Source organism: Emys orbicularis, chromosome 1 (assembly GCF_028017835.1).
Source record: "Emys orbicularis isolate rEmyOrb1 chromosome 1, rEmyOrb1.hap1, whole genome shotgun sequence".
Lineage (NCBI taxonomy): Eukaryota > Metazoa > Chordata > Testudines > Emydidae > Emys > Emys orbicularis.
This window is the reverse complement of record NC_088683.1, coordinates 50,036,166-50,057,397: the sequence shown is the minus strand read 5'-3', so window position 1 is coordinate 50,057,397 and position 21,232 is coordinate 50,036,166. Positions and strand designations below refer to the sequence as shown.

Here is a 21,232-nt window from a genome sequence, read left to right as displayed (position 1 = left end):
TCCCAAGGAATTTAAGGGGTGGGGCTCATGGTTGGTCACCTGAGGGCAGGGCAGTAGAGTTCAAACTGATGACCAGAGAGCCAAGAATAGGCATTGTGGGACACCTCCCAGAGGCCAATCGCAGCACTGTAATCGACCAGGGTGTCTACACTGTGCTGTAGCTCCGGCTCAGAAAGCTGTGCGCCTCTCGTTGGGGTGGTATTTTGACAGCACTGCAACTGGGCAGTTTCTGCGCACTAAGGGCTTGGCAGTGTGTACACCTCGGGAGTTACAACGCAGAAAGCTGCTTTACTGCGCAGAAACTTGCCAGTGTAGACAAGGCCTAAGAGGAGGGAGCTGTTTTAGCAAGAAGCAGTAAAAGTTAACACAGTGGCATCCAGCAGTAAGAGAGCGAGAACACGCAAAGAAGGAGAAACCAGGAGCATTGGCACAAAGATTGTATCACTCAAAATCCCCTCCACAGAGAGCGATTTCTGCTCACTTCTGATTATTAAAATATGAATCAGTATAGACTGTTTGTGATGAAGGCAGTGGCGTACTTTCCAGATACCCTATGGAGGAATTGGGAATATTCAAAGGGTGACGTTCTATCCTCACTTGCACGAAGTTTGAGCAACTCTGCAGGGCTTAGGGTAGATGTCCCTTCTCTTTGTCCCCCTGTGCAGGGACTTGGGGCTACTTGCTTTGTATAAATGTGGATCCAATATCCCTTCTCCCAGCTTCTGACAAGCACCATGCCAACAACAGACCCCTTGACAGAGGGCCTATTTGGAGTCTGTGTCAAGGAGCCGGTAACGGTCTTGGGGTTCATTAAATAACACACCACTGAATGAGAAAGGAATGAAACTTTAATAAAACAAACTGGACAGCATCTTTGGTGAACTGCTGCACACAGCCATGTGGTGTTCCTAACCCACCCTCCAGGGCACATCTCCAATTACTTATGTTCATAATATTGTCCCTTGTGAGGGAGCGTCTCTAAATCATAATCTTCTACAAACATATCTCTACAGAGCCCACTTCCCAAAGCACCATGGGTATGGTGCTTCCCCTGAGCAGGAGCTGCTCCTCTGCCCTAATCCATGGAGAGGCAATCCAGAGCTTAAGTGGACAGAGGAGCTTGCACAGTCCTCTACGTGGACAAATTTTCCCTGATGTAGCGTTCATTCAGTGTGGTTGATAATGATAAGATCTGAGTGACTGTGCTTAACTCATCGGCTCTCAAGGCAGAAAATTCTCTTTTTGCAACAGTGCCCTCTCACAACTCAACAGAAAATGCTGCTTTAAGTGATATGGACAGAATCAATATTCCACCAAGGCTCCAAATGGGCCAATATCAATGTCCCAGTTTCTAAAGCTGGAAGGCACCATAACTTTAGTATTTTGGCAAATCACTCAATCGCTGTCATTAAAAACATTGGGAAATCAAATCCCACTTGGGCGATGTTTCTGATTTAATATGACAAACTCTAACGTTCCATGCCCCATTAGGTTACTCCTGCGCACGGGAACTGAAGGGGAAGCACCTCAATAAAGTCTGCTGCCGTTGACCCACTGAAGTCATCATTGGCATTGTAGCAAAGTAATAACCAGCACACATGTACAGCAATATCCCAGCAGATGATTTTTTGCAGGAATATATTAGCCTAAGAAGGGCAGTAGATTTAGTTGGCAGACTATAATTTTATCAGTGACACCATCAGGGTTCCAGTTTGATTATGTCTCAAGCTTACATTTGCACTCCAGAATGAGGAATATTTTCTTCAAAAGGATGTGTGGGTGTTTGAATAGAGCAAAGCTATTACAGTCTTTGCATTTCTCTTCCTTCTCAGCATAGCTTGGGGCTGGATGTAGCAGGCACTAATGTTTCAGTTAGTTTGTATTTGAAAAGAAATAAGGTGCGATGGAAATCCTGAATATTTCACCTGTTCCTCAACTGGTGTAAATAAGGATAGCTCCCATTGAAGACAATGAAATCAGTGAAAGTAGGTGAATTTACACCAGCTAAGTTTTGGCTCACTATTGCTTCCAGTTTGTTTGAGGGGTAAAACTAACACAGAACTAAAAAGGACGGGGTCTGGTTCTTGACTCCACCCTGCCAGTTTGGTGCTAATGTAAATTCAGTAGAATGAAAAATCACTCATACACACTCTTTAACAATTTCTAGTTCCTTCAGGAAAAATATGAGAAAAGATGCATGCAGAAACAACACAAAGCTGCTGCATGGCAATTTCAAGTTCTATGTGATTCTTTTCTGGAAGACAATCCTATTTCTTACTGAATATTGAAAATTAACCACGTGCCAGTAAGGATTAACAGCATACCTTCATTATCTCCTCTCCATATTTCAGTTTAAGTTTGTTTAGCTTCAATAAGGATCATTCTTAAAGACACAGAAAAGAACTTGAGTGAACCCACCGGCCTCCCCATGCCTTCAATCAGAGTTTTAAATGGCTGTTTTATAGTTAGATACAAGTCTGTTAGGTGTGTTCAGAAAACAAAACAATAGAGTGTACAGTGCTGGGCATGGCCTGGGCAATATCTCTGACCCCCCATCAAGTTTGACCCTGTGTAGGTCATGGGCTGGATCACTTTGGGTGGTGTAGAGAGGTGCAGTGTCCTCCGGTGAGGACCACAACACTCTGGGATTGGAAGGATTTGTATGTAAAATCTGAAAGAAATTAATAGGGATCAAACCAACAGGATTCCATACAAGCTATTCCAGAGCTCTGTATAATTGAATAGGGAATGATTTCATTGCTAGAGAGTTGGGCTGGTTTGTTGGTAACCATCTTATCCAATTCTAAAGCAGAGCTATAATTCTATATTAAATTCTGTAGGATGGTCCAACAAAAAACTACAGAAAGTTGATTATTTTCTCTCAAATTCTATAGGAATTCTCCATAAGGGACTGAGGGGGAGCAGCTGGTGATTCTACTGACAGTGCTGTTGGAGGGCTTCATAGAAGGCCAGTTAGCCTATCAGGGCTGAATTAATTCTTCCATGGCTACCCTGGCCATGACTCCTCCCCAACCAGCATGCCTGGTTTTGGGGGCTGTGCTAGTCCTCAGCAGGGTCCCCGGTGATTCCAGAATGACCTAGACTGGTAAAGCTAGTGGGGTTTTTTCCTAGTCAATCCATCTGCCATCACTGTAGTATCTGAGCAACTCACAATCTTTGATGTATTTTTCCCTCCCAGCACCCCTGTGAGGAAGGGAAGTGTTGTCCTCACCATTTTACAGATGAGGTGCTGAGGGATGGAGAGACTAAGGGCCAGATTTTTAAAGATGTTTAGATGCCTAAATATGCGGATAGGTGCTTGGTAGAATTTTCAAAAAATTGGAGTTAGCCACCTACATGCTTCTGAAAGTCCCATTTGGCACCTACCTGCATCTTTAGGTGCCTAGCTACCTTTAAACATCTGTCCCCACGTGGTTTGTCCATGGTCACAAGTCTGAAGCGGAGCAGGGAGTTGAGCCCAGGTTCAGATTGATTCATGATTCCCCATGATAGGTTGGGGCGGATGAAAGATACTGTATTGTCTGCCTTAACTACTCTGTTGGCATTTAGCTTTTCAAGAGCTTTAAAATGCAGTGATGGCATTGTGCAGTGGGGAGTGGAAAAAGCCAAGTGAGTATGCAAGTGATTTGTAACTCCTTGTGATGAACTCTGTTGTGAAAATGAGCTCCTGTATGTAGAACACTGGGCTGCATCTTATCATGTGTGGGCAAACTAATAGAGATGTGCTTTATATGATTTTATTTTTAAGGTGAGCAAGTACCGTAATTTATTCAAAGTGGGGGTGGAGTTGGTGGGGAAGCCAAAAGGGAGAACCATTCCTGCTGTTGTACTCATGATTTCCTCTCTTTCTCTTTCAGTGAGTATGTTTTTGAACACATTAACCCCCAAGTTCTATGTTGCCTTGACAGGCACTTCTTCATTAATCTCAGGTCTTATTTTGGTAAGTACTAGATACATTATTTTTATTTAACAAATTTCTTGTTATCCACAGTGTGATGGACACTGTCATGATTCGTAGGGGCAACATTTGGATCTGTCTTTTGTTCCTCTTTTATGTTTGTGCAGTCCAAGAAATTCTTAGTATTTTTTTTCCAAAACAAATGCTTCAATGTCATTTCTTTTTAAGGAAAGAATAACTGCCAACGGCCCAGTACTTATGAGCAATCCTATAATAATTCAAAAATGAGTTTTCATGTCAAGGGTTGCCATAAACAAATATAACAAAAATAAAAGCCTCCCTTAGAGGGGAGAGAGAGATTCAGAGGTTCTTGGTGTGTTCATTTTAGACTGTTAAAGCTGGTGATGGCTGTGGTAGAAGTATCTCATTAGAAAAAGTGGGGGAATTGATACTGGTAATGAACCCAATTTCATTGTCTTGTTTCCAAGGGATGATTATTAAAACAGAGAGAAACATATTTTTTAAAAATATATATATATATATTTGGGCTGTCAAGCGATTAAAAAAAATTAATCGTGATTAATCACGGGATTAAAAAAACTAATTGCACGATTAATCACACTGTTAAGCAATAATATAATGCCAGTTATTTAAATATTTTTGGATGTTTTCTACATTTTCAAATATATCGATTTCAATTACAACACAGAATACAAAGTGTACAGTGCTCACTTTATATTTATTTTTTATTACAAATATTTGCATGGTAAAAAAACAAAAGAAATAGTATTTTTCAATTCACCAAATACAAGTACTGTAGTGCAATCTCTTTATCATGAAAGTTAAACTTACAAATGTAGAATTATGTACAAAAAAATAACTGCATTCAAAAATAAAACAATGTAAAATTTTACAGCCTGCAAGTCCACTCAGTTACTACTTCTTGTTCAGCCAATCACTCAGACAAACACGTTTGTTTATACACCTCTACCCCGATATAACACGAATTCGGATATAACGCGGTAAAGCAGCGCTCCAGGGGGGCAGGGCTGTGCGCTCCGGTGGATCAAAGCAAGTTCGATATAACCAGGGCCTGTGCAACCACTAGGCGAACTAGGCAGTCGCCTAAGGCGGCAAGTGGTTGGGGGCGGCACCTGAAAATTTGGGGCTCCACTGGGTCTTAGTATCCACCCTATTGGTTTTCCTATCCCTGTTCTGACACTTCCTGCAGGCTCTGAGTCTTCCTGGGAAGGGGATCTAGTAGTTAAAAGAGAAAAAGTCTCCAGCCTGCCAGACCTATTAGCACAACAGTGAAACTGTTAAAGAGCCATTCAAGGGGTAATGAAGACATTTAACAGGCATTTGCCAACCCCCAGGTATCTACTGTCAGTTTCTGAATGTACTGACAAAAACAGTTGTGCATTACTGTAATATTTACTCAGAACATGTCAGTCTACAGGACCTTAGTTTAAAATTTGCTTTAAAAATATTTCATTAGTGAGTTGGTGAAGATTATAAAAACACATCTCTAAAAAATCCTTGCATAGATTTTTAGATGCACAATCATTTTTAGCCTTAAATGCTTGGATCTTCAGACATATGGTTTTTTAAATAAATTCTTCAAAAGACCACCCTTATCTAAAATACACATTTTAATTACTATAGTAAAAAAAACTTACTTCCAAAGTCTTCTTGTCCTTTCTCTCCATCCATTTCTCCCTTCATCCCCCGCGCCCCCCTCCCCGCCCCAAGGAAGCAACAGCCCTTTGCTTCCAGATAGCTGGACAAAGAGTTTCCCTTTCTTTACTTCTGACTATCTGATGAACTAGTTTTAAGCAAAATCAGTACCTTAGTAAGATATAAAATCCTTTGTTATGCCTAAAATCTTTGGAAACATATTTTTTTAAAGTTGGTGAAATTTCATAAATGTGTATTGTTATGGAGATCACACACAGTAAATTAGTGTTCCCTTTTTCTAAAAGCAATGAACATTATTATGAACACACTAAACCTCTGTGACTGATTAATTTAAAATAATGTCTATTTCAGAGAGTTAAATATGTAGTAATCTGGAATGATTACTTTATGAAGGTTTAAGAGTACATTTAAAATATAAAATCAGCTTAGAAATACTGATTAAGAAAATGTAAAACAGAGAAGAGCTGCATCATGTATTCCATAATATTTAATGTTGTATTCAGCAAGACAGCTGACTCGCCCTTACTACAAAGTTTTTGCAAATAAATGTCTGACAAACTTCAGAGCATATTAAAAAACCTGTGACTGACATTTTTTATTCCCAAGTTTAGTGCTTTTAATTAGGTACCTTCTGCATGTCCATTCTGCATGAGGGAGAGGGTACAGGGGTCTCTGCGGGGAACGGTGACTCTCCGCCACCGTGAGGCGGGCTGGGCGTCTTGTTGTTCTTTCTGCCTTGTCCCTCCACCGCTGCCCCCGCCAGGCTGCAAGTTCAGGCTGCCGCCGGGCATAGGGACACCAGTTTAATAATACTGCATAGGGCCCCATAAATCCTAAGGACGGCCCTGGGGGCGCCAAAAAGCGGTGCCCTGGCTCGCCAGGGAGGAGCCACCTTCCGGAGGCACCGGGGAGCCAGAGCGTTGGCTTGCGGTGGCGGCGAGCCCCAGCCATGGAAGAGCCGGCGCAGCGCAGGGGGGCAAGAGCCCTGTCCAGGCTGCGGCCTGGTGCCCCCCCGGGGGGCTCCTGCAGGCTGCAGCAGATGCATGCGGGCAGAGGCCCCCCAGCTCCCCCCTCGCCACGCTCGGGCTCTGCGGCTCCCGGGCATGTGAGCCGCCGCCAGGGCGCGGGGCCCTGAGCCTGCTCTGGGAGGGGCGGCAGTGGCGGTGGCGGCTCACACTCCCGGGAGCCGCAGAGCCCGAGCGCAGCGAGGGGGTAGCCGGGTGGGCGCATGGGGGCCTCTGCCCACATGCATCTGCTGCAGGAGCCCCCAGAAGGCAGCTCCTCCCTGCTGAGCTGCTGCAGCGGCCCAAGCCCGGCAAAGCCAGTGAGTGGACTCGGGGCGGGGGCCGCCGGGGTGGGGTGGGGAGGGGAGGGGAGGGCTCACGGGGGGGCTGTGCACCCTCCAGGGGAGTTCAGGGGGCGGGGAGGGGGGAACCTTGTCTGGGGAGCAGCCCCTGGGCACGGCTGGCCCCTGGGGTCTATAAAGGCTCGTTGGGATTTGCCCCTCAATGAACCAATGTTATGGGGGGGGGGGGGGGCGCAAGATGGAAGTTTTGCCTAGGATGCAAAATATCCTTGCACCAGCCCTGGATATAACGCGGTTTCACCTATAACGGGGTAAGATTTTTTGGCTCCCAAGGACAGCGTTATATCGGGGTAAAGGTGTATTTGCAGGAGATAATGCTGCATGCTCCTTGTTTACAATGTACCTGAAAGTGAGAACAGGCGTTCTCATGACACTGTTGTAGCTGGCATCGCAAGATATTTACGTGCCAGATGTGCTAAAGATTCATATGTCCCTTCATTCTTCACCCACCATTCCAGGGGACACGCATCCATGCTGATGACGGGTTCTGCTCAATAACAATCCAAAGCAGCTTTCTTTTTTGGTGGTTTGCGTTCTGTAGTTTCTGCATCAGAGTGTTGCTCTTTTAAGACTTCTGAGAGCATGCCCCACACCTCGTGCCTCTCAGTTTTTGGAAGGCACTTCAGATTCTTAAACCTTGGGTCGAGTGCTGTAGCTATCTTTAGAAATCTCACATTGGTACCTTTTGGTATTTTGTCAAATCCGCAGTGAAAGTGTTCTTAAAATGAACATGTGCTGAGTCATCATCTGAGACTGCTATTACATGAAATATGTGGCAGAATGTGAGTAAAACAGAGCAGGGGACATACAAGTCTCCCCCAAGGAGTTCAATCACAAATTTAAGGCATTTTTTTTTAACGAGCGTCACCAACATGGAAGCATGTCCTCTGGAATGGTGGCCGAAGCATGAAGGGGCATATGAATGTTTAGCATATCTGGTATGTAAATACCTTGCAATGCCGGCTACAAAAGTGCCATGCAAATGCCTCTTCTCACTTTCTGGTTACATTGTAAATAAGAAGAGGGCAGGATTATCTCCTGTAAATGTAAACAAACTTGTTTGTCTTAGCGATTGGCTGAACAAGAAGTAGGACTGAGTGGACTTGTAGGCTCTGAAGTTTTACATTGTTTTGTTTTTGAGTGCAGTTATGTAACAAAAAAAATTCGACATTTGTAATTCGACATTTCACGACAACGAGATTGCACTACAGTACTTGTATGAGGTGAATTGTAAAATGCTATTTCTTTTGTTTATAATTTTTACAGTGCAAATATTTATAGTAAAAAATAATATACATTTTGATTTCAGTTACAACGCAGAATACAATATATATGAAAATGTAGAAGAAACATCCATAATATTTAATAAATTTCAATTGGTATTCTATTGTTTAACAGTGCAATTAAAACTGCGATTAATCGCGATTAAGTTTTTTAATCACGATTAATTTTTTGAGTTAATCACGTGAGTTAACTACGATTAATCGACAGCCCTAATATATATTGGATATCTTGATAATGTCCTTTTAAAATATACATGCTCTTTTAAACCTGTCAGACCCAGACCAGGGTCTGACAGGTTTAAATGCAAACATATATGCTGGGGTCAACCTTAACACCAGCATAGGACTAAGTTACCAAACCAGTGCATCTGTTCACAAGAACTCAACTTTATTGGCCACATTCATGGAAATAAAATGAGAAGTGTTGAATCCTCAGGGTGTACAGTATCAGAGTTATTATTATGCTGTTTTTCAACCTTGATGCTGGGAGCTAGTTTGCTACTTAAACAAGCAAGGTTTGTCTTATATTTTTATTGCTGCTCAGTCATTGTCCAGTCCTTTGTTTAAAAATAAATCACACATTTATTAACTTGCTGATTACCACAGTTGTGGTCTCTCCATTTGTAGAGTGCTTACAGGAATGCTCTGCATTACAGCAATAACCTGAAACAGACATTATGACCCCTATGCCCCTCCTCACCCCATGTTGCTTGGCGCTGCAGTAAAATAACAATGCAAAAATACTGTTATCTGAGCTGATATAATGCCTTATAATCATAAATGAGTTTGGATTCAGAGCTGTATTTTACAGTTTGAGCCCATCTATAGAAGAAATGTGATTCTAGATGTGTACCCAGCACTTCCACCATCTCATCCTTATTCTTCCCCAGTCTGTCACAGCCTGGTACACGGGGAACCAGCAGATCTCAAGTAAAACATCAGGTGTGCTCCAGCTGTTCAGAGAGCTGCCTTGCTTCAGTGTTTACAAGCAACTGAAGACAATTACTTAATGACTGCACCTTGGGCATTCTTCAGAACTGCTTGAGCTGAGCCCCAAAGCACAGAACAGCTCTTCAGAGAAATCACTTCGGAATATGATTGGAGAGGTTCAGCGGTCACGTTCAGACCAGGTGTTAGCTAGTGCAGCTCCTTTGAAAAGAATACATTCAAGGGAAGGTTCTGTGTATTAAATTCAATATCCTTGGAAGGTAAACATATTAACCGCCACTAACCAGCAGGGCTAGGAAGGACGGGAGAAATATAGTGGCTCCACTGGCATAGCTCTATGCTTGGTGATGGGGAAAGGGGAGTGAAGGCAGTCAGAAGAAGTAGCAGGAGGGACTGGCTGTCCCTTTGGAAAACTCTGATGGAACTTAATAGGAAGGAAACCAACAGAGTTCTATAGAAATCGCTTCTCAATCAATGCAATTTAGTAGAGTGAGATCTTATATATAGGTTTGCTTAGCCATCCTGTAGAATTCTATAGCAAGGCTGTATTCAATTCTATAGGAGGGTTGAAAAACTATAGAAGGGTTTTCCTTTTCTGTTACATTTTCTGTGACTTTTCTAAAATGGGTGACTCAAAGGAATGGGCACTAGTGGGAGAATTGCAAGAAGGAAGTGGGTCTATATGTCTTGACTTGTGGGGGATATATGTCTTGACTTGTGTGAAATGTTGGGGAGTGATGAATGAGAGGCAGCAAGAAGCATTCAGGTCCATGATTTGTGGAGGAGAAAAAAAGGCAGCATTAGAAAGAACCAGAGGCATGCAGGTCTCTAAGTCAGGTAGTGCTGGAGCATAGGCAGCAATGTAAGGTGGTGAGTGGGAAGCCTAGAAAGGTGGTGAGTGGGAAGCCTATTTATCCATGACTCACCAAGAGACACTGTAACTAGTTACAGCAGAATCAGAGTCTCTGGCGTGGGGGCAGAGCATTCCCATTGGCAGGACCCCACCCATGGAAACCATGCAAGAGGAGATTAGACTGTGTGAGCTAAATGTTATATCTACTTTGAGAAAGACTCACTCCAATAACGGAATCTCTCTGTATGACCAGCCCACAATGAGCAAGTTGGAGGAAATAGAGAAGAGGGAGGAGGAGAGGTATAAGAAAGATGGGGAGCAGAGGTGTACCCTCAATACTGCTTTAATTGTCTGGTGATTAGGTACCGCAGCTGTGCATGTATGAGAGACACCTGAGATAAGTAAATTGATTAGACAGGTAAAAGCCAGGGAGTCAACATTATAGACAAGCTTTGACTGGGATGAGGGGACATGTGGTCAATGAACTGGGTGGTGGGAAGGGAATTCAGCAGAGGAAAGCTGTGGTAAAAGTGATCTGTGGTCAATCAAGACAACTGTGGGAAGTTGTTGTGAAGTAGTACTAGGAGATCACTGGTCCATTTAGCCTGGTAACTTCACCTTTTCTAACTAATCTAGCATTTCTAACAATAGGCCCAGCAATATGGTAAACCTGTCACCAAGCATAATATAGAATATTTCACAATAGGTGCAATTCCAGAACACCCATTTTTAGTATTAAAAATGAAAATCTTCAAATGAAGATTAAATGAAAATCTTTTCTAAAACAAATGTTCTCTTATCATATCTAAATTACTGTGATTTTCATCCTGCTAGCTGTGCTTATGTTCTTTGGAATTTTCCACCATATGGTCTGCTTTGGCAGATTTCGTCCCACTGTGAATTGGCTGTAATTACTAAACAGAAGGAGAAATCACAGCTACTGCAGAATTTTAGAAGAGTGGCAAGTGATGGTATAGAAGACACCTCACTCATCTCGTGTTTGTGTCATTTCCAATATATAGCAATGACTCCTGGTGGTGTTCAGCTTTGGGGAATAGTGTGTTATATGCTAATCTCAGGTTGCTCATATGTAACATGGTACTTTCCCCTGTCATTTTGCCTCTCTTTTCCTCTTACTCCTTGGGTGGAATTCTGGCCCCCCGGAAGCCAAAGTGTGTTTTGGCAGTGACTTCAGTGGAGCCAGGATTTCACCACTTCTTTCCGGTCTGCATAGCTCAGGAAAGTACTCCTTTATTTCTGTTACAACCAACCTCGCCATTAGTTGTCTACATTACATTATTTAAAATTAACAACTCAGGTGGCACTAATTAATTCCATCCTTGCTTCTGTCCCTTACAAGTCATTCACGGGATAAAATCAGGGCCTAACTAAAGCCCCTAACTGCACCACACAGACAGGCATATCAGGGAACTTGGTTTCAACCCAGCTGTCCCCAGCTTGGTTCCAATTTGTAGTGTAGCAGACATCACTTAAGAGAGAAAATTTCTGAAAAGGTATTTTGTTTTTCTGATTCTGTCTCAGGCTGCAGACTAGACTCCCATACATCCTGAGCAAAGCACTGGGACACCAGGCTCTGCTGTTTCAATGAAGCAGACTTACACATTTTCAAAGGTGCTGTGCACCTAACGTTCTCACTGATTTCAGTAGGAACTGGGGTTACTAGACACCTTTGAAAATAAACCCACTAGCTGCTACAAATGAGGGAGTAACATTTTGAAAAACACATAAATGACTTAGGAACCTTAGTCCCATTTTCAAGGGACTTAGGCATTTAGGGTCATTGGGGCTAGGGTGGTGTTTATGCAATGTATACAGTACTTAATTTGAGTCCAGGACTAAGCCCCGGCACCTCTACACTTGGCAGTTCATAGCCTTGGTGTCTCTGGGCTTGCCACGTCATTTATGAAAGTAAAAAAATTGCCTAGAATCCAGAATTCACAAAAATCAGGATGCATTTATGTTCTTAACTGTCTGCAACCAACTGCCCAGCTTGACAAATGCTTGTGAACCTGGTTCTATGTGTTTGCACAGCCTCGTCTCCTCTCCTCTCCTCCACAGGTTCCTTTTCTCCCTTGTTCTTCCCTTTTGATTTCTTCAAGGGGAGCAGTTTCTGGGACTTGGAGTTGTCAGAAAGCACTGTGAAGTAACTCCTTTCAGCAGTCTCCATGTAATAATGTCCTCCCACCTAGGAAGTGCCACCTAGAGCTCAGTGAATAATGGATTTTTCAGTTCTCTGGCTTTGTGCGCTGTAGGATGTAGAACCACATATTCGTTGAGCTCCTGTTTTATGTAAATTGCCAGCCTGTATTTTGGGTGCTAATTGCTGGCTATGAGTTTATAGCCATTGATTTTGTGAGTTAGGGCACTCACCTAGGATGTGGGAGACCGAAGTTCAAATCACTCTTCTTATTTATACAAAGTGGAACAGCCCCAGTGAGGGGATTGAGAAAACCCCACATCAGAATATCCCGTAGCCCAGTGGCTTGGACACTGTCCTGCAGTATAGAAGATCCAACTTCAAATCCCTTCTCCACATCAGGCAGAGGGAGGAAATAAATCTGGATTTCCTACATCTTAAGTGAGTGCCCCACCCATTGGGCTAACACTGATAAGTGAAGTGACAGTACCACCACCATCTCTCTGTCCATTTTGAGACTGTAGTCCCCCTTTTCAGTTCCAAACAAAATGTTTCATTTCAACATTGCCAAAACCTTTGGAGTTTTTTTTTTTTTTTTGGTTGAGTGGAAACTACATGATGAACTTGATACAAATCCCTGAATAGTTTCGGTCAACCCAAATATGCATTTTTCGGGGAATAAACTATTAGTCTGAAAAAATTCTCCCATCGCTATGGTGCCAACTTTTCCATATTGTAGTGGGATCCTCAAAGTTTTCTAGCTACTAGGCTAGGAATTATGGGACACCTCTATTGCTCAGTTCAGTAGAAGATGGTGGAAGATAACGATCTACATGCAGTCTACCCTGTTAAGTGGGAAACCATGACTAACATCATAAAACTGGTTACCAAACATCGACTGTCAACCTCCTGGTCCAAAGAGCAACAAAATAAGCCTACCTTTTCAGGGCCAATTTAAAAGGTAGATTGGACCTGGGGTAAAGATCTGCCAGTTGAACGTTGAAGGCCTCTCACTGTCCAAGTGTGACTACCTGGAGAAAATGCTGAAGACAACCAACATCAATGTCCTCACCCTCCAGGAGACACATGTTGCAAACAAAGAAAAAGCCCGTTGCTACAAAATCAATGGCTATCAATTCATAGCCAGCAATTATCGTACAAAATATGGGGTGACAATTTACATAAAACAGGAGATCAATGAATATGTGGCTCTACCTCCTACAGCGCACAAAGAAACAGCTACAATATCCTTGCGCATCGGCAAGCTAATCATCATTCATGTACACCTCTACCCCGATATAACGCGACCCGATATAACACGAATTCGGATGTAACGCGGTAAAGCAGCACTCCAGGGGGGCGGGCCTGCGCACTCCGGCAGATCAAAGCAAGTTCGATATAACACGGTTTCACCTATAACATGGTAAGATTTTTTGGTTCCCAAGGACAGCGTTATATCGGGGTAGAGGTGTATATAAACCATCTGGTGCATAGTGGCCTCAACCAACTCTGCAAAATGCACAGGACCCTGCTGTATTTGTGAACAACTGTAATAGTCACCACACATAATGGGCCTATGCAGCAAACAATATTGCAGGTGAAGAACTGATAAACTGGGTGCTGGCAAATGATATGCTTCTCCTTTTTGATACGAAACCGTGCGTTACTTTCCACTCTGCAAGGTGGTGCAGAGGATACTGCCCTGATCTGATGTTCATCTCTAAAGATGATACAGGCACATCGATACCCCATTGCAGATCATCCTCGATGACTTCCCGAACAGCCAGAACAGACCAGTACTGACCCCAAATCCCAGTTCTCTACTCAAAACCAGCACCATGCTGGAACTTCATAAAAGCAGACTGGGCCACTTTCAGTATGACTGTGGACAGTACAATCGCCAACATTTTCCCAATGTCAAAGACTTTGACTGTTTTATTGTGCTCCTCATCTCTGGTGTAAAGAAGAAGATCCCCCGGGAACACAGGTCATTGAACACTCCTTGGCTCTCTGCAGTCCAGCAAGAGCTCCTCCACAAATCTGATGAGTGTGGAGACCCAGAAATTGGAATCACTGGATGCAGCAAGACAGAAATGCTGGCTTCAATGTGTAGAAGGTCTAAACTTCACACACTCGAGCAGACGCAGCTGAAATCTGCTTGAGACACCTGGGGGCTGTAAATCCCACACAGGCCACTAGGCTGCAGGTGAAAGCCAACGCCATCGCTGCTAAACTTTTGTGGACATCAAAACAACCAGTGGACAAACAGTATCTCAAATAAGTCCAGCATCAGCCTTAGTAGGTGATGTCCAAATGCGCTCCATTGTCCCAATGGACATTGACGCAGTCATTGCAGCCACAAAATTGGGAAAAGCAGCAGGAAAAGATGGTATCTCTCCTGAGTTCCTATATAACCTTGGCCCACTCACATGGAAATGGAGGATGCAGCATTCTGGAGACCGGTGAAATCCCCCCATATGGAGAGAAGTCAAGGTCATTGCACTCATAAAGCCTGGAGAACCTGAAGATCACTCTTCTAATTATAGGCCAATCTTCCTTTTGAGCACCACCTGCAAGGTGATGCAGCGTATGGTGCTGAACCGATTCAGGCCCACTGTGGATGCCAGCCTACCCAAGGAGCAAGCTGATTTTCAGCCACACAGATTATGCTGCAACCAGTCCTGGCCCACACTACAAACATCGAGACTGGATTCCAATGAAAACTAAAGACCAGTACTGCTTTCATTGATCTGTCAGAGGCATATGACAGAGTCTGGAAGGGATGGTCTGCTACTGAAACTGGCCAAAGTGATTCCCCATGTACAGAATCTCAGGTTGCTGTACACCATGCTTAGTGGCTGAAGGATGCATGTATACCTTGCAGGCTAAACCAACAAGCTGCTCACTTTGTATAATGGGCTAAAAAAGGCTCTGTACTTCCTCCAAGGTGTACACGAGTGATATGCTTGAAACAATCATGCAGAAGTTTGCGTATGCTGATGATCTGGCACTTGCAACTCAGCCTGAAGCTTTAAAGAACCGTTACATCTGACCTTAAGATCGTGGAGTGCTTCCAAAAGTGGTGGCTAAGACCAAATCTGAGCAAATTGGTTGTCTCTGTTTTCCACCTTGACAGTAGAATCGCACAAAACACTCTAACAGTTGAGTTTTCTGGTGAAACTGTGCATTATGGCCCAAAGCCAACATATCTTGGTGTCGTTCTTGACTGCACACTTACCTTTATGGCCACCTCGAGAAAGTAGCCTCTAAAGTAAAGACTTGCATCAACATTACTCAAGAGTCAGCAGGAACAAGCTGCCCTGGTCCTACAAACATCAGCCTTTGCCCTGGTGTATTCAGTTTCAGAGTACTGTGCACCATGTAGACAAGAAGCTGCCATACCCGACTTGTGGATATCCAGCTGAATCAGACCATATGAATCATCATGGGAACTTTAAAATCAACACCTCTACCATGGCTTTCTGTATTAGCAAACATCAGAGCTCCATCAAAATATAGCCACAGCATGAGAACTTAAATGCATTGAAGACTATCCAGAACTTCCCATCCGGCAGATTATGGATAATATACTCCAACAATGCCAGAAATTGCCAAAATCATTGTGGACCATACGTGACCACTTCATGTCTCTGGATCTGGCCAGGAAATGGCAAAGTGTCTGGACCTCATCTGTCATTCCAGACAAGCATCTTATTACTGAACCAACAAGCCGCCCTCCCTGTTTCGACCTGTCACATAGACTTTGGTCCACATTGAACTGCATCTGAACAAACCATGGAAGAGGCAACTACTTGATGCACAAGTGGAAAATCAGACTCCCCTTTGTGCGATGGTGGTGAGAACATCCAAACCATCAAACACATCATAACGCAGTATCCTAAATATGGATTCAAAGGTGAATTGGATGATATCCACAATGTCACAGAGGAGGCCTTGAGATGGCTTAGGGACCTACAACTGCATCTGTAGAATGTTGTTCTGCAGATGCCATACACACACACGCACAAGAGAGAGCTCAGTAGAGTGTCATCTGGAGTGGGAGCGTTCTCCTGCTGCACCAAAGGGGTGGTTGTTCATTTCCCCATGAGGACACATGAGGATTGGGGAAGAAGCATTACTTATCTGACAGATGGGATGGAGCAGGAGCAACTCAGTACCATGATGACCTGAAGGGTTATCTGTAGGAAATAATGTGGGGTCTGAGTTGAGGGGACTGTAGTTGGTAGTAGGGAAAGGCTTGGGCGGGAAGGTATTGAGTGAATCTGAACCACCATGTAGAACCTGAACCTCCAAGTGGCCCTGCAGAGATTGGTTTAGTGCCAGCCCCCTGTGAACAGAACCTGCAGATTGTCTTGAGTTACATATGTGAACTTAGCCCTGCAGTTTTTCAATAAATCCACTTGCTAACTCATAGGGGAAAAATAAGGATTAATAATGGGCTGATATTTTGTACAGGGTTTTGTAAGCGGTTTCAGGTATTGGGAAGGACTATACTCAGAAATATGGAAACACTACAATAAAAGAAAGAAAAAAGGCCATTCATGCACAGTTTCCAACCTAATCAATACAAGGAAGTACTGAATTTTCAAGAACCCTTTACCTGAATCATTTTCAGCCCTGTTGCTAGACAGAAGTTTGGCTGCTTAATTCAAATATTACCTCAAAACCCTCTGAGATTCTCTCATTACTAATGTGTGTGTTTATAATTTTTTCAATCAGAAAGAATTTTTACATTTATCTGAAAGTCTTCATTTTCAGAGCTGATTTTATTGTTTCCAGCAACACACACACCACTCCCGGCAGAATATAATTTTTATTTTCATTATTAAAATATCAGGTGTGTGTGTGTGTGTATGTTTATACACATATAAATATACAATTGTCCTGACGATGAAATCTATTAGTGAGATAATCTCCCAATGGAAACCACTGGAGATTATAATACAAGGACCAATCCTGCATTGGCAGGGGATTCAATAGTGGTTCTGTAAATATGTGTGGGGAGGGAGGTATTGATTAGATAGTAGGAAAGCCAGAGTCTGCTTATTTTCATCTCTTTCCTTTTATGGCCTCCGAGAAATGCTGAGTGATAAATAAGAAATGTTAAGAATGGAGAAATAAATGCTAAGAATTGTAAAGTAAAATCTAGATAGATGTGAGAGCATTAATAAAAATCATACGAATTAGACTCCATGGAGAACATGGAGAGACAAAATATATGCACTGGTAATGTGATATCTTCTGCTTCTGTTCTAGATATTTGAGTGGTGGTATTTTCGCAAGTATGGGACATCATTCATTGAGCAGGTCTCTGTGAGCCACTTGCGCCCTCTGCTGGGTGGGGTGGACAATAACTCCCCCAACAACTCTAACACAAGCAATGGGGACTCTGATTCAAACCGACAGAGTGTTTCAGGTAAGAAAATTCCTGTCTGCTGCAAACAATTAACTGTGAACTTCATTCTTTTTCTCTCCTGTTTAACTGAAAGAAGTTGGTGGCTTTTTACTATGCTTCCACTGCAGAAGAATGATAAAATATCCCCTTTGCTCACACTGAACATAGTTATTGCTAGACATTCATTCAAAATCTTCACTTTAAATTTTAATTGGTCTGCCCTCATTGTGTTCAGAAATTAAGTCATAGATCACTCATAAAAATGATGGCGTTTACTGTTTATTAATGCTGTAAGCCTGCGCCCAGGAAAGCAGAGTGAAAACCAGCTGCATATACCGACGTCTGTTTTATTTGTTTGGTGTGGTTTGGTATTTAAATTGGATTAAAATTTGGGTGAAATAATGTGAAAACAACTGCAGTTCACTTTGTATGGTGAAAAGCCGACCCCTGAGTTTTTAAAATTCAAATGTCTTGAAGTCAGTTCATAGGGAGTAAAGCAGAGTTGATTGTTTATCTAAGGAACTTATCCAAGGAGAATGAAATATCTGTGATTATTAGTGAATGAAATATTAGTGATTAAGGTCCTGATACTGCAAAGAATTACTCACATGTGTAGAGTTAGGTATGTACTTAAGTCTTTGCAGGATCAGGGCCTAAGAAGATGATGTCTGAAAGTCAAATTGTGTCCACGTCTAAATAGCACCACAGGGGAACTAGAGGAAGTAAGACATCCCTTGTACCCCAGAAATACACACACACACACACACACACACACACACACACACCCCTTTCCTATATCTCCACTGAAGGCATGGAGGGGTAAGCCAGGTCTTTATACCTATCCTGAATTGTTGGCTTTATTGAATTCAATACTCCCATTGACATCAATAGAGCCAGGATTTCACGTTCAGTGGGTGCAGATGGCTGGAGAACAGGTGAATGGAACAGGGGGTAACAATCTCCTGCTAGTGTGGACCAGCGGCAGAACGGAGCAGAATTGTACCTTCCTGAGGTACTGCAGAAGTGGTGCAGTTATGTGCCACTCTTACATAGGACATGTTGTAAAACACAATCTTACCCTCAACCATGACCATGTAAGGCTAACTGTAAAATTGTCTTGTTTTCCAATAAGAGAAATTGACTAATTGCTCAGAGGTAATTATGTCTTCCTAAATGCTGATTGCTCGGATTGTATTAGCATAAACCAAAGACAGACATTTCCCCTATATTTCCGAAGTTTCTTAGAAATGACACACATTCTTTTTACATTATTGTTGCAAAAGGCAAAGCAATTCTTTTTTCTTTTACAGAAATGCTTGGTTTAATGAGTCCATTATCAAGAAAATTACAGAAAGATCTCAAGAATACTCATCTGCTTTTGCATTATATTATTTTTAACTTAATGTGAATAGTTCATAAGCACTGTTTGCTTTTCATTTTAGTAAGAAGTGGCTCACTGTGGTTTGCAATAGCTTAGAGGCTGGTTCTGTTCCTGGCTCTGGCACAGATTTGCTGTGTGACTTTGGGCAAGTCATATTCGGTTAGATTTTTGAAAGAGGCCTCTGTTTTTTGATGCCTACTGTGATACACCTCGGGCTTGGTTTTCTGAGATGCTAAGCACCTGCAACTCCCATTAACTTCAATGGGAGCGCTGGGTGCTGCAAAGCAAATCCATGATGTCTCAGCACCCAAAAACGGAGGTCCTCAAATTCAGTGATTACTTCTGAAAATTTTGGCCTTAACTGTGTTGTGTCTCTCTAATAACAGCTGTATTATCTCTCTGTGCCCCTGTCGTTTCTGAAGTGCTTTGAGATCCTTACATGAAAGGTCTAGATGTAAAAATTGTTATTTATTTATTTATATTATTCTGGACACAGGGGCATTTATTTGCTCTGTACTCATATGAAGACAGCATTAGCACAGAAGAAATAAGCCCTGTAATGTAGTGATGAAAAGGAGGGTTGTGATGTGGTTATGGTATTGGACTTGAATTTAGAAGATTGGGCTCCAATTCCTGGCTCTATCACAGACTTCTGGTGTGTGCAGATCACTTAAAGGCTAATTTTCAGAAGTGCTCAGCACCTGCAGCTACCATTGTCTCTAGTCGGAGTTGTGGGTACTCAGCACTTCTGAAAATCAGGGTCTTAATCTCTCTGTGCTTCATTTCCTCATCTGTAAAATGGGGATAATAGAACTTGCCTATTTCATGGGAGTGTTCTGAGGATAAATGCATTATTGCTTCCAAGGTGCTTGGATACTCAAGTGACAGGGGCCGTATAGGTATATAGACAGAATACCAGGGAGGCCAATATATTCTCTTTCTTAGAGACTGTTGAGGAATCAGATCTTACAGAAATGACACTATGGTCTATGCTTCCCTTGATTCATCAAAATCCATGTCTCTGTTTCCCAGTTAATATTTTTGTGTAGATAAATGTGCGACTTTTAAGTGGGTATTCACCCACGAAAGCTTTATGCTCCAATACATCTGTTAGTCTTTAAGGTGCCACAGGACTCTTTGTTGCTTTTTACAGATCCAGACTAACACTGCTACCCCTCTGATACTTTTCAAGACGTGTAACTGCTTTTTGTTAAGAAAACTGCAGATCCCTTCACACATATGTAATTGTTTTGGCCCCATCTTGCTGTTCAACACATATGTGTTAGGCCTTGTCTACACTGGCGGTGGCGTGTAAGGTACAGGCACTACATATGTAGCCGCATACCACAGTGACAAGCAGGCTGAGTCCACACTGTGGTTTGTAGCTACGCGTCAGTGAAAGGCTCTAGCAGTGGGGAGACAACGAGGAAAGGCTCCGGCAGCTCGGAGCCTTTCCCCACTGTCGCCCCCACTGCCAGAGTCCTTCCCCGCTGCTGAAGCTTTTCCCTGTAGCGGGGAAAGGGTCAGGCATCAGGGAAGCAGCAGGACATTATGCTGCTAAAAGCAGCAGTGTAGATGGGGGAGGCACTGCTTGGGCACGTGGAGAACCATGTAGGGTACATATGCTAAGTTTCTGGCATCTCTGTACTCCACTCACCTAAGCCACGTCTCACCATCTCCACTGCTCTTTATACCCATGCTAGGGGGCATGCAATGTATGTACTCTTCGCACTGCTGTAAGGAATGTGCAGTGTAGACATGCACTTAATATTAGAAACTCATTTAGCTTTCATTAGGGTTGTGTCTCTAGAATCAGTTCAGATTTCATTAAATTTATCTCCTCTTCAGTATGTCAGAATTAAAGAACCGAGGAAAAGTCTGTGAAAATGAAAAAATTAAATAAATGAGAAAGGGTATTTGTTTAGATCTGCTACATTTATGTCAGTAATCTCCATCATGTTTCGTGTTAAATATCAGTAGAGTGTATTTCACTCCTGCTCATCTAGGGTTATCAGAAATTCAACGGCGTTCACAAGTTAAATACGTTTGGTAGCCTCAGCAAGCTTGGTCTCCACTGGACATTTTCTACATTATGTAACCTGCACACAGCTTAGCAAAATTCAGCAGTTGACATTCCCATCTCAGGAGAGTTAAAAGACTTACGCAGCAGCAGTGTTGTACTGTGGACCAGGGTTGGACTGTATTGACAG

General features: G+C 42.8%; 1 protein-coding gene across 3 annotated transcripts in view; it reads left to right on the top strand.

Annotated features, from left to right (window-relative positions):
* The window catches only part of ST7 (suppression of tumorigenicity 7), a 242,127-nt gene that overhangs the window by 128,510 nt on the left and 92,385 nt on the right, over nucleotides 1–21,232 (top strand). For all 3 annotated transcript variants that reach the window (XM_065405260.1, XM_065405250.1, XM_065405241.1), the window contains exons 2-3: nucleotides 3,879–3,961; nucleotides 17,503–17,662. In XM_065405260.1, the coding sequence (XP_065261332.1) occupies nucleotides 3,879–3,961; nucleotides 17,503–17,662 (243 nt within the window). The remainder of the gene's footprint in view (nucleotides 1–3,878; nucleotides 3,962–17,502; nucleotides 17,663–21,232) is intronic.